The 14,257-nt window shown below is 39.0% G+C and overlaps 1 protein-coding gene across 1 annotated transcript in view; it reads right to left on the bottom strand.

Annotated features, from left to right (window-relative positions):
- VGlut (Vesicular glutamate transporter) overlaps positions 1-14,257 on the bottom strand; it is a 186,087-nt gene that overhangs the window by 16,921 nt on the left and 154,909 nt on the right. Inside the window, exons 7-9 of the mRNA XM_083122855.1 lie at positions 12,836-12,953; positions 3,754-3,928; positions 1,299-1,585 (exon numbers count right to left, since the gene is read on the bottom strand). Of these exons, the coding sequence (XP_082978981.1) occupies positions 1,299-1,585; positions 3,754-3,928; positions 12,836-12,953 (580 nt within the window). The remainder of the gene's footprint in view (positions 1-1,298; positions 1,586-3,753; positions 3,929-12,835; positions 12,954-14,257) is intronic.

Genomic DNA, 14,257 nt, shown 5'->3' with positions numbered 1-14,257 from the left:
GAGTGGCACACCATCAGCACAGGTTTGCGGTTAATGTGTAGTGTGGGATAGTGCAGACCATTTGGTTGGGCCTTACATTTTCCCTGTTCGCCTGTGTGGTGACACATATCATGCATTTCTTCGTGATGTCTTGCATGAACTGTTGGAGGACGTGAGGCAAGGACTATGGTTCCTTCACGATGGTGCACCACCACATTTCGCCCAAAATGTGCGTCACTTCCTCAATGGCTTGTCCCACGATCGGTGTATTGGTAGGGGTGGACCTGTGCCGTGGCCAGCAAGATCGCCGGACATCACTCCCCTGGAATTCTTTCTATGGAGAGAGATGAAACGCCTCGTATACGAAACACCTGTCGTGTCAGCCGAGCTTCTCGTTGCACGCTTCAATGTCGCCGCATCGACGATAGCAGACACCGCGGGGTTATTTTATGTTTGAAATTGAGTATGCCCATGCATGACTTACATTCAAATAGATTATATTTAGTTAAAATATCTGTCTTTGGGTTTTCTTTATCCAATATTCAGATCAGGTTTATCTAAGGAAGCCTTACACCTTTCATAGAATCACGCTACGCCACTGGTTTTAAGTCCACTTTATGCACAGTAAAGCTAATTGGGACTGGACCTACAGTGTGCCACTATGTGCCTCCACCGGGTATCGAACCTGGGATACAAGGCGACGACGATATCACTGCGCCATTGAGGAGGCCTTATTTTCACTTGTAGAATCACCTCCCACGTGTTGGTAACGAACTTTAGAAACACCCTGTAAATTGAGTGAAATAAAGGAAATAGTGAATATGTTTTTATTATTTCGTAATAATAATAATACGTTACTGCTAGTACCTCTTGTGGCATTATTGCTTAATCAACTTTCTATCAAGGACCGAGCCTCTATCCTACAAAAAATTTAGGCGATGCACCTGTCTCTCTGTGAGCGGTTACCAGCATTTATATTTTAACAATACGGGAAAAAGTGTTCTAAAAACAGAAAAAAATAAGTTTGTGCTCACTTTTATCCATGCGTAGAAATTAATTTAATATCTTTTATTCCATTAATTTCCGCACCAAACAACCAACAACAACACTTTTATCCATGCGACGCATTGTTATCAATGAGAACGTCGAGAAAATGAATGACGTGTGGGTCGGAAATACATTTTGGGGTAGTCACATTTAATGTATCCCCGAATAACATCCAAAATGCATATTTTGACGAAAGAGCATTTATTTATCTTTGTTTTTCTCGCTGGGGATGTGGTAAAGACTTTACCTCTGATGACCTCACCGCTACTAACCTTCTCAATGTTGTAGTGGAAGGTCTGCAAATAAGCTGCTTGAAATAGCACCAGCAGGTAGAAGTTCCAAGATCTGCAGAAGTTGGCAACTATGATGGCGTATACGGGCATTGAGGTGAGGAAGGATCGCCAAGGCGTGGTGTAGATGTTCGGCATCTCCAGCTGCGTCGAAGATCCCAGAGACTGCTCTATGTACATCAATTCACGAGCTGATATAGTCGGATGCTTACAAGGCTTCGGGAACACCAACCACAACCATGCCACGAACCATACCATTCCTATGGCACCTAAAAGAGGAAAAATAGAAATCCTACATGGTCGTAAGGCAGGAAACTCATTATGAACGGTCGGCTCGGCACGGCTCGGCCCTATATGCAAGGGTGTAGGGCAGGAAACCCATTATGAACGGTCGGCACGGCTAGGCTCGGCACAGCAAAGATCGGCATTGGGAAATCAAACGGGGAGCAACTTAATATGAGCGCGTGGTAAAGGCCTTTCTTCTTTTAATTTGTTGCCTGAAATTACTTTTTACTCCATAATTTGGAGATGGGACAAATACAAATAGCCTCATTGTTCGACTAACCTGTTGAAATTTTAAAATCAATCGTGAACATAATATTTTCTTTTCTTATTATATGTCGAATAAACTAGACTTTTAATAATGCCTAAAGACTACTAATATATCTGTTATTATGACTCCTTTCTAACAAAATTTAGTTAGCTACTAACCTGGATATTTCAATCTTGACAACGATCATAATTTTCTACTGTTTACTCATTGTTTGCTGTTGTGTACAAGGAAAAACCTGTGGGAAAACTAGCCGGCTCTTCAGGCTAGGCCTCGTGTCTTACATACACTGCCGAGGAAGATTTTCGATATTTTAACTGGAGAGCACTTACCATGACTACATTATATTATATTGTCATTATTGTAACAATTTATCTGAAACTTAAAAGAAAAAAGAAATTACCAACCCTGAGACCTTCTGTAAACAAAACCACGCCCATTCAGAAAGAATTGCAAACTCATAGAAGTAAAATAATCCACACGAAAATCCAGCGTTGTTACAGGATTCATTACGTAAGGTAAAACAACGGCCAATTTGTTGTATGGGATACGCTGCGCAAATGACGTCTCACTTTAAACCCAATGCTCTTTCTTTTGTACTTATTGATCTACCTTTATGGTTAACTCTATGCACCAGTAATCTTTCCCATAAATTTGGCTTCTTTCTTGCATGGGAATTGAATATATTTTACTTGCATTCTTTTAGACAAAATGATATAACATGGTAATGTATATTTGTAAGGTTTGATATAGATAGGAGTGTATTTGAAATTTGTTTGTAGATTTTATGTAAATTGTATCTTATGTAAATAAAATATACAATGGGCATAAACAGCCATATGCAATGCTGTAAGTCCAATAAATATATTGATGATGATCAAAACAAGACAAAGAGAGTTAGTAAATTTATTGCGATTGGAAACTTTGACAAGCATCCTAACAACGATTTTTGTTCCGCCAAATATAGTGCACTTCGTAAAATAACTTTGTGACATGGCAAGGCAAGATAAGTGTGAACATTTTGTAGGAATACATTGTAACTTTCAATGAGCTTAGAGATTTGTGTACATAATGATATTTTATAACATTGGTTATTTTCTAAAAATAATCGTGTGAACAGCAAGGAAGTAGTGCCACTTAGTAATATTGCCTGACTTGTCCTTAGAAAAATAACATGGCGAGTTCTATGCGTGCGGGAAAGTCTCCGTGTTCTCCGAGCAAGGACAGCCTTTGAAAAGGGGCGAGAAAGAGATTCTACTCAATATTTATGTAACGTTCTGTCAGTGGTATCCTGAGAAACCAGTAAAAGAAGTTGGTATCCCAGTGCAGTGGTGTGTCAGTGTCTGCAGTTTTAAGCGTTATGAAAGAAAGAATGACCGGGAAAGTAACAATGTATGCGGCTACATATTCGTCTGATGTTTTGAGAGCGGGTTCTCATATTCAGAGGCTCTTATATAAAATGAATAGGTGCGGCGAACTATGAGTGTAACAGCAGATGATTGCGGTCATGAATCAGCTGACGCGGAGTGATACATCGAATCGGTGAGACGGTTTGTTTACAGAAGGTCTCTGGGTTGGTGATTTACACTTTACGTGTAGTTGTCTGTGAAACCATCAGAATCAGATGAAATATTGAATTTCAGGTATATACCGTACTTGAATTATCGTAGGTGTATAAAAAATGTATTCATTTTTGGAAGACAATGATAAAATCATAAATATCAAGAGGCACTGCATGATGAGAGGATAGGGTATAAATAGTAAGAATTTCATGATTTGTTAAAGTATCTAGCAACTGTAATTTTCTTCTGACTGTATAAGTGTTAACATTTTTGGAACACTCTGTATATCACAACTGATCGTGAAGCAATATGTTTTAGAACTTACCGTAGAAGTAAAACGGGGCCTGCCAACTGAGTCCCCCCGCTAGTAAACCAGACAAGGGCATTCCGAAAACAATGCCCGCGTAGGACCCGCAGAAGGCTAGCGTCGCTAGTCGGGATCTCTCCATGGGTGGAGCCCAAAACCGCCAGATCCCGTGACAGGCTGGGTAGGTTACTCCCTGCAAAAAAGAAACACGCATCACTTGAGTAGCGACTTAGGCAATTTATTTTACAAAAGTGAGAGGTGTGTGCATAATGTACCTGGACTGAATTTTCCGAATTTATCTATGTACAGTCAGCCGCAATAAAAAGGAGACACCTAGGTCCTAAAATAATTCCCCTCAAGACGTTATGTGTGTTATCTAACTCCACGGCAATGGTATACGTTTCCATTGAAAATTTGCTATTAAAAGCCACTAATCGCCGTAGAGTTACGCAACACAATAATGCCTTGCAGGAAAGCGAATATTTCAGGATGTAGGTGTCCAATTTTTATGCCAGTGACTGTACCTCTTCCGGAAATTCAGAAAAAGAATTTTGAATTACGCCATCTCGATGACCCTTGCAGTAACGACAAAGATATATTTTCTACATCAACCTTTTTGCATTTATTTGACATTGCCAAAGTATAGTTTGTACAGTATCAAAAAATAAGTGATAAATGAAATGTTTTTGAAATCATAAATTCAATACTTCTTAACAGTGGTCGGAAGTAGTAAAAAAAAAAATCGAAAATAACTCTCATATATAGCTAAACATAATAATCATACCATATTTTATTTGTGTTTAGTTGTAATCATAAATTTGGACAACACCATAATTGCAATACCCATACTATATCAAATTTGAATTGGGCCTTTCCGATGGCGCAGTGGTAGCGTTATCGCCTTGTAATCAAGGAGTCCCGGGTTCGATATCCGGTGGAGGCACATAGTGGTTCGGATCCCAATTTAAGATGTAGGTTCAGTCCCGATTAGCCTTACTGTGCATAAAGTTGACTTCAAACACCAACTCAATCAAATTTGAATTGGTATGCCACTTACATGGGACCCTATTTTCAAACACTAGAGGAAAAATAAGTAACACTACTATCAAAATCATTGATTGATGGGAATAATGATGATAAATAACATAATCTATCTTCCAGCAAGTACAGCTATCATATTGGCGGTATACATATATTTGTTTTAAGTGTTTTATGCAGAACAGGAGTAGTAGGGTAGGGAGCTACGTTTTGGTAAATGTATCTGTAGCTGTAGAGAAGCTATTTTTAAAATGTAGCGTTCTGATAATTGCTTCTTAATAATCTTACTAACTGCTTTGTTACGAACATAAGGAGTAGGTTCAAGGTTCGAGTCTCCCCCCTCCTCCTCGCCCGGTGAGATAGAAAGAGGCGAATTTCTGTGTTTCTTATTCAGATGTGAATAGGACTGAAAACAATCTGGTCCCAACGACGAATATGATGATGGAAAGATAAAATGCATGGCAGAACATATGCAAAGGAATCTCTGGTAGGGATTTATACCCAGAACGTTCGGAGTCGAGAGCGAGAATCGAATTCTCAACGCGCTTTACCACCGAACTGGCTAATGTACTTGTATATGAAAAAAGAAAGAGAAACAGATCACTTCTCAATGTCATTTCTCATTTTCTCTTCTTTCTCTCTCCCTTTTCTCTTTTTCTTCCATCATTCTTTTCTTTCTCGTTGTTTTGTTTTTCTCTTTCTTTATCTCTAGAAGAGAAAAAGGAGCAAGAGTGTAAGAGAGGGAAAGAGGGGGAGAGAGAAAGGAGGATTCTTTGATTTGTGTTCTTTTACTTCGATTTTCTGCCACTGTTGGCTAATCGCGAAGATGAGGAAAATATGATGAAATTGATGAAGGTAAGAAAAGAACATCCACGCAATCCGGGATTCGAACCCTGGACTCCGCTCCACCACGGAGATCGGCTAGAGAGAAGGAGCGAGAAAGAGAAAGATGAGGGAGAGTGATATGTAGAAGAAAGGGTCAGAAAGGAGAACGATACGCATATAAAGTTCAAATATGATTAATGTGAATGGTAAATTAAGGATTTCGGAGTCTATTCCAGGAGGGCTTCAGATTGCACTTTTAGCTTTAAACTGTAAAATAAAATGCAGTGTGTTACCACGAGAAATAGTGGGAACAAGGTAGCCACCACACTTGTTGCAGTACAACACCGCGTGGTAGACAGGCTTCAACACTTATTGCTGATTGAAACCGAATGATGCAACGCGATACCGGAGGTGCCTTTGTGCAACATTAGATAAATCCCAAAAAGAATATTGAATTGCCCGAGCATTTGTAACACTGTACATGGTGATATTTTACACTCACATTTTTTTTACAGTGCATGATCAGTCATGGTTAATGTACGTACATGTGCATAAAACATAGTTAAAAATTAAAATTATGAAAATAATAACTGTGATACTGATATAATTTCTCAATCTCAGAATAAGTCAATCTCTATAGTATCTTGACTGATGACTTCATCATGCTCCTTGTTTGGGAACCAGCAATTGTTATGCGTTTGTATCGGGAAGCAAAACAAGTTCTTCCGTTTAATGGGAAGGGTGGGGGAGAGGATTCGAATCGATTTCCTCTTTGTTATTTACCTAATGGCTTCGAGGAAACCGTGAAAAGGGAACACATTGCCTCCGACCACCAGATAATTACCCGACTGACGACTTCAATGTCGGAAGGAGGGGCGAAGTTATTGTGTAAAAAAAGAGAGCAGGGGGAACAAGCAAAACAAACCTCCCCTCCCGTGTTTCTTGTGGGCCCTAGCGCTGGGATAGACTCTGTTAGTGTGACGTCACAGCAGACGACGAGTTGGGACTGAGTCTAAACAAATAAAAACGTGCTTCTTTTTCCTATTCAAATACACTGAGTTTCTCATAGCAAAGGGTAACTTTAAGAATCGTCACAGCAGTTACGAGACAAAAATGTGATGTGGATCGTACATCAATATAAAGATGAGATTTCGGAGAAAACGTCTATATATAACATATGCCTTACAGATGAGAATATAAAGAATAAATGGAGTTGGAAAATGAGTAAAGCGAATATCAGAAAGGAATCAGATCCGGAATCGCAGCGAATGGGCGCCGCTGGTTTAATCGCCTGACGCTGCTGATCTCCCATCATCCATAGCGGCAGCGTGACCGGCTTGTGATCGGGTGAGCTTCGGCGCGGCTTCGGCTGTGCTCGGAAGTGGAATGGTATGAAAATGCATGATTTTCTTACTCCGGTTATTCTTTACCTTATTCTCTGTAAGATATGTGTGATATATAGTCGTATTCTCCGAAATCTCATCTCTATATCGATGTACGACACGCATCACAATTTTGTTTCATAACAGCTGTCGCAATAATTAAAACTACCCCTTCCGATGGAAAATCCCATTGATTTGAATAGGAAGAAAACAAGTTTGCCCGTTGTTTAGACTCAGTTCCAGCTCGTCGTCTGCTTGTGACGTCACCACTAATGGACTTCATTGTGTGAGGGAAGACTGAGAGGAAACAGCTTATCAGCGATGTAAAGTATACAGTTATGTACAGTCACCGGCAATACAAATATGATCCTGAAATACTAGCCTACCTGTATGGCGTTATGTGTGTTGCCTAAACTCTACGGTGGATACTGAACTTGCATTGAAGATTTTCTCTTGAGGTTCTCTCATCACCGCAGAATTAGGCAACACACATAATGCCATACAGTAAGGCGAGGGTTTCAGAAGCTCATTCTCTTGCCGGTGACTATACTTTTCAAGTAACGCAGTCACAATAACACTTTTTTTAAATTTTAAGAATCGAATATCAGTTACAGTTGCTCGTATCGTAGAATATATCTGATGCAATTACACATTTTGGAAAGTAACTAGGATACATAGTTTCTTTGACACAGCATACACTTAAATGTGAAAGGTTAGATAAGGCAGGAAAATCATTATGAATGGTCGGCATAGCTAACAACGGCATAGGACAAGTCCGTAGTTGCAATACAGAGAACTCATCAGAAGAGGAGCTTATTGTAATGATTGCTGAGCGTCGTATAGATTTTACTAGCCGTTCAGGACAAATAATTGGTCTTTGGGAATGAACTCCCACAGTGGGTTTTAATTTTCGGGTAGGCATTCAGGTCGTTCCGCTCATGTACGAGCTGTAGCGATGTGTATTGAAGTGTACTGAGTCTAGTCGATTTCCTTTAAATAAATTCGGGCGTCGTGCTGACCGTTCAACAAAATTTACAGCACGATACATTAGTGTGGAGGCACCCTTCCAGCCGACATTTATGGCATTTACCCGCTGTTGTTGCGTTTACCTACGAATGAACTCACGGTCAAACAACCAATTAGGTCTACTGCTAGGGCAAGAAGTGACAACATTAAAGCGTAAAAATAACCGTTCTGCGCTGTGAATGAACACCGGTTGGTACGGCGGCTGCATTATAGTCTCCAATGTTGGAAATGTAGATGCAAACAACAGCATCTTTGGTGTGTTTTTCAGTAACATCCAATTGGAAGATCAGTTGTCCATTAAGTTTCAACTTCCCTTCCTTTTCCAGATTTCTTCTTCCTCCTTCCATTAACGCTACTCTTGTTTTTCCTCCCTCTAACGGGTCTCCCTTTCACACGCACGTCTTCCCCAGGAATATTATTATTATTCCCAGAAAGTCCGCGAATTTGTTGTTTTCTTTTCCGACGACGTCTGCCGTCTCCCGTGGCAACCGGATATTGAGAAGCTGGACAACGCTCTCCGGCAAGATTGTTCAAAGTTTCCTTCCTTCTCTTACGCAGGGAAGAGCTTTTAAGGTTGTTCCGGGGGGATGGAAATAAATCGATGGTTTGTGAATATGTATCGGGGGGCGCCGTCTCCGAGTGTTACGGGCTGGTGACAGTTTCTTGTTGGCCGGCTCAGTGTATGCTGCAACTCTTAGAGCATAGTCGCAGATGCATTGCAATTATGTAATTGACAACACTGTTATATTGGCAGGACAAAGTGTTATAACGAAAGAAGTACATAAGATTTTCAATACGTTTCCTGGGTGGATGATTCTTTATGGATACACCAAAATGTCAACCTTCCTTCCACGTAGTACACCGTAGGTTGCATTTTGCAGACTTCCGAGGTTGTGGCATCTGGACTCGAAGTCAATATAATCCTCTAGAGGCTCTATCCACGTGTGTTTGTGATTGTCCCTTCATCAATATCATCTTACCCCTATTCATCTTCATATTCATTAGCCAAAAGTGTCAGGAAAGGGAAGTAAATTGAAACAAATTAATATTAATCAGCGAATCAATAACATTTCTAAAAAATTCCTGTTACGGTTTCAAAATTTATTATCATAGTTATTTTTTTTGTATAGTGGCTATTGTGCTGCAAGTACGTTGGAATTATATTACGTAACCTATCAACTCAAGCACATATATTTATTAGAATTACAATTACCCTACAAGTAGAATAATAAAATACTTTTGTCCAGAAGATGGAAATGCTGACTTGTACTGCCACACATCTTTTCCATATATTATTTTGAGGAAGTTCCCTTAAAAATAGCCTCCTCACACTTCTGCACTAGTTTATTTTCACATAGACATTCACGGCAGGCAGGCAGGCAAACAGAGAGTTGCCACCAGAGGTGTCAACTTAAGATACATTTTGGGGGCATGGTAAATTTTTTGGGGGTAAGATCGGCATAAACAATACTTTATATATGCAAATATACATAAAATGTGTCCTTGTACGTGAATTTGTGGGGGGGGGGGGGGTGCAGAAAGTGCCTTTCCCCCAAAGTCGGCGCCTATGGTTGCCACTGTATGGCAATGTTCTTGTTCCGAGTAAACTCTATTGTAATGTTTCGTAGTGTGCTTACCGAAGAGAAACTTGACGAAACCTTAGCGCTGGTATCCGACAGTGTCTGTACGTCTCCTGTGTGGTTTTTAAGCAAGGCGATCGTTTCATGAATAACTTCTGTCCACTCTCTCATCTTCCTTGCCCCAAAGCCTACTCTTTGTTGCATTTGGAATAAATAATATCAGCCACCTGACTGGGAGAGATTTATGGGGTTTTCGCTCTTTGGAAACGCCACAAAGAGAAGGATGAGGCACCACAAAAGCTGCGGACTTTATTGGTCTGCTCCACAAAAAACCGGAAGTCGCCGTCTCAGAGCGTCGGATTCAGCATTACTTTTTCGTAGAGGTCGATATAGCAAGAAAAGCAAACAATGCGAAGAGGGTATTTCTGGAGAACAGATTCAATACAAACGTAAAGCAATTTCATTTCTTGCGGCTTAGAAAACATATTCCCCTGGCACATATTTTATTTTGTGTGTGTGTGTGTGCATGAAATCCATCCAAAATCCGGCATTATTGTATTAGAAATGTTTATTAACGTGCTACTAATGTCTTACTGTTACATACAACGATCGTTCACCGGTGTCGCCACTAGGTGGCAGGCGCGGACTCTAGGCCACCGTGAAAGCCTTAGCCTATACTCTCGTCCACTGAAATATAGTTTATATGAAACATTTCAAGAATCATTTTTAGTAGAGCAAGATTTATATTAAAAAATAGAACCCGGATTTATAGGTGCCAAAAACTGCCCAAATAGACACACGAAAAGACGCTAAAATGTGCACGAAAACTAAAAAATAAAAAAAATACATACATTAGGCATTCACTTTCAATGATGTGAAGAATCAGGGGCTTCAGATTCTAATTCTCTCATCCAAAATTTAATTCTTTTGCAACATTAACTGCTGTAATTTCCTAATGAATGTAGAGCATTGAATAATAATTGTAATTTTTTACTTAACGGAAAGAGTAATATATTTATACAGTTTTAAATCAAAAGTTTTTATTTAAAAATATTATTTGTCATAACCTCAAATAATGGAAAAGTTTTAGAGTGTATATCTACATTTGCTACGCATTGATGATAAGTTGGCACTCACAAAGAAATAGTCCTGCCTGGGATCCAAACTGGAAAATTCTCTATAGAGATTGTAGGGCGGCCGTTCAACGCACGTTCAAGCGAAGAGATATGCATACTCTGTCCGGGGAATATCTGGAAAGCAAGTTTCTGCGCATGTAGTAACTCGAGAAGGCTTGACCAATGAACATGTGCGAACGTGGAGGGGAAAGAAGACTGCAGTTAGCAGCCTTAGCGGCCTTGTTCCAGAGATTCCCTGGATAGAGTATAGGTATACATAGAAAGAGAGTGAGTGAGTGAGAGGGAGAAAGAAAGAGGTTCGGGAAACCGAAAAACAAAGGAGAAAAAGAAAAAGAAATAAAAAAGAGAAAAACACGAGAAAAATCCGAGACCTTCTTGGGTGTTGCACGTAGAACATCTCCACTTTGTTGTACTATGTATATTGGACGTAGAACACTCTTGCTTTGGACGGAGGACATCCCCACTCTGTTAGATACTATTACACTTAGAATATCTCCACTTCGTTGGACGGTACGCGTAGAACATTTTCACCTTTTCCGGTGTTGCACGTAGAACATTCTCAGTTTGTTAGATGGAGCATTTTATTTTATAAAATAGTTTTTACCCCGGGGATTTATGCATAATTTTAAAATTGACACAACATATGTCATTTTTATAGTTTAACATATTATTTACATAATACCTACAGGAAAGGTAATTCTCAATGCATAATATAATATTCATAATTTCAATTTTACAACAAATTAAATTCAGGCACAAGCACACAATCACGCACGCACCCACTACATCTCTTAAACAATGCGTATGCAACTGTCAATAATGTTGTGCATTATTGAAGCACATGAATTTAGTTCAATATAAGTATAAAACAGAACATCTTGGTCTCATAGTCTGATTTTCACAGTACAGATTAGAATATGTTTTTGGATCCATTTATTTTGGCAAATGCACATAAACTGAAACATGAAAACGTCTTTTAAAAAATGTCATATACTAACACTTCCAAGTTCATGCAGGTACGTATACTGGAAACACTTTTATACACAAAATAAAATAAAACTGTCTAACAATCAGAAATACACCAGAATAAAAATTACTTTCATTTTTCAAAAGTGTGGTGGCCGCGGTGGCTCAGTCGGTAACGCGTCTGACTACCATGCTCAAGGTCCCGGGTTCGATCCCCGGCCGGTTCAAATCCGGGAACTTTTCTAAGGTTGGAAGCGGCCCCGGCGCCCACCCAGCGTCGAATAACATTGGGTACCTGGGGGAAACCCTGGGGGGTAAAGGCGGTCAGGGGCGTGATGCTGATCACATCACCCCCACTCATGACCGGATCAAGAAAGTGTGGGGCGTTACCCCCACACCCCCTATACGCCTTCATGGCGTGGTGCTATGCACAGGGGAGCACTTTACCTTTTACTTTACCTTTTTCAAAAGTGTTTTTAACTACCTATCAAAAAAGAGCATTTCACACAGGCATCGATTGTGCAATTTGTTACCAAATCCTTTCAAAAAATTGTAATCAAGGGGTCCCGTGTTCGATACCCAGTGGAGGCACATAGTGGTTCGGATCCCACTTGAAACTGTAGGTGCAGTTCCGATTAGCCTTACTGTGCATAAAGTAGACATAAAACACCAAATCAACCAAACAACCACTCTTACAAAAAAGAGATTCATGGTAGTTAAAAATAAAATGAAAATATTATTGTTGGAAAACGCTATATTCAGGGATTAAATAATTGTATATAGTAAATTAGTATTGTTTTGTATAGTATTAGATAAACTTTTTGTGTACAATTTAAAATTAGTTTTATATTATGTAATACTTTGTTTGAAAATTGTAAAAACAAATCGTCTCATCTCGTATAATGTGAGCTCTCAACATATGGGTATAATTTGTAATGTACCCTCTGAGGTATTTTCAGTGTCAAAAGTTCTCAATTAAATGAATTCAAACTGTAGTTACAAACGAATAAAGCATAAATTAGGATTTCGTAAAAAATGTTAATCTGACATTGACGATTGTGTGGTTAAAGTACCGACAGTGTACACATAATTTAGATCTGATATTTAGAAATATATCACCATTAAAATATACCATAGAAACATTTACCTCCACAAGACCCTGGCAAATTCGAATGATAATAAGGAATACGGTGGATCTTAACATCATGGCTCCGGGCACGAGTAGATTGAGAAAGGCAGACGCTGCGATGGCTGTCCCAAATACTCTGAAGAAAATGAAACACGTATTATTTAAGAGTAAGTCTGCAGAAGACAAACATATTTTTTTGAGGTTTTGAAAAATTGCAGAACGAAAATTTAATATAATACTAAAGGTAATGGTAAGCAATTAGATGTAACTTGTGTACAAGATGTAATTAAATTAAGAGCCAGTGTGCTTGTACTTCGTAATGGTGAAAGAAGAAAACGTTATGTATTGGAATTTGGTAAGTTAAGGAGTGGATTTTTTCCGAGAAGGCATGTTGTCTCTCTCATCTTTCTTTCTCTCTCTTTCTCTATCGCTCCTCTCTCTCTGTTTCTCTATCTTCTCTTCAATTTTCGCCTTCTCTCTATCTTTCTATCATTCTTTCTCTCTCTTTATGTTTTGTACTTCCTTTCTATATTCGTTCCTACTTGTCTTTCTATCCTTCTTTGTATCTCTCTTTGGGTTCTCTTTATTTTTCTCTCTCTGTTTCCCTACCTCCTTTGTTTATTACTTTTCTCCGTATCTCTCATTCTTTCTTTCGGTTCTCTTTTTATCTCTCCCTCTATTTCTCTCCCTTTCCTCTTTGTTTCTCCTTTTTCTCTTTTTACCTTCCTTTTTTTCTACCTCCACCTCCTTCTCCCTCAGTTTCTCTATTTGTTTGTCTCTTTTTCTTTGCTTCCCTTTACCTCTTTCTGTCAATTTATCTTTCGTCATTTGTATCTGTTCCTCTAATTCTCTCCAACCCTCTCTCTCCTTATCCCTTTGCGTGCATTATTTAGCTTTATGTCAATGTGCATATCAAAATTCTCTTAAGTAAGTTCCAACTATAATTATTTTCTACAGATTGAAACATTCTGAACGCATTTTTGTTACTATCAGAGGTCACGACGAACCCCAGAAGAATGAAAAATCTACAAAAGTGCCATATTTCATACATGTACAGTAATTTCATCTTAGTGAAAATACTTTTTATTAATTCTTGTAGGGAATTGATAACTACAAGTAAGACTTGTTTACCGCAATTATATCATAATTTCAAATTCAAGCTGTCTTTAGTGCTTAGTTTTGCAAATAAATGTTTTTGCTTAACCTTGTCTTCATCACTGACGTCGCCAGAGGGTACACGAAATATTTTCAGGTCTGCTCTGCTTTATCTAACATTCTCCCTCTTGTTATCGCTTTCCGTTTTTCATTTATTATTTCTTCCTCTTTCTCCCTCTGCGCTATACTTCAATCGATTATCTCATTTTCATTGTCTCTGTCTTTCTCTTTCTCTTCTTCTAACTACCTCTTTCTGCATTCAATTCTCTAATTCCTTTGTTTCTC

This window comes from Lepisma saccharinum, chromosome 5 (assembly GCF_977018435.1).
Source record: "Lepisma saccharinum chromosome 5, izLepSacc3.1, whole genome shotgun sequence".
NCBI lineage: Eukaryota > Metazoa > Arthropoda > Insecta > Zygentoma > Lepismatidae > Lepisma > Lepisma saccharinum.
This window is presented reverse-complemented; position numbering and strand designations above follow the sequence as displayed.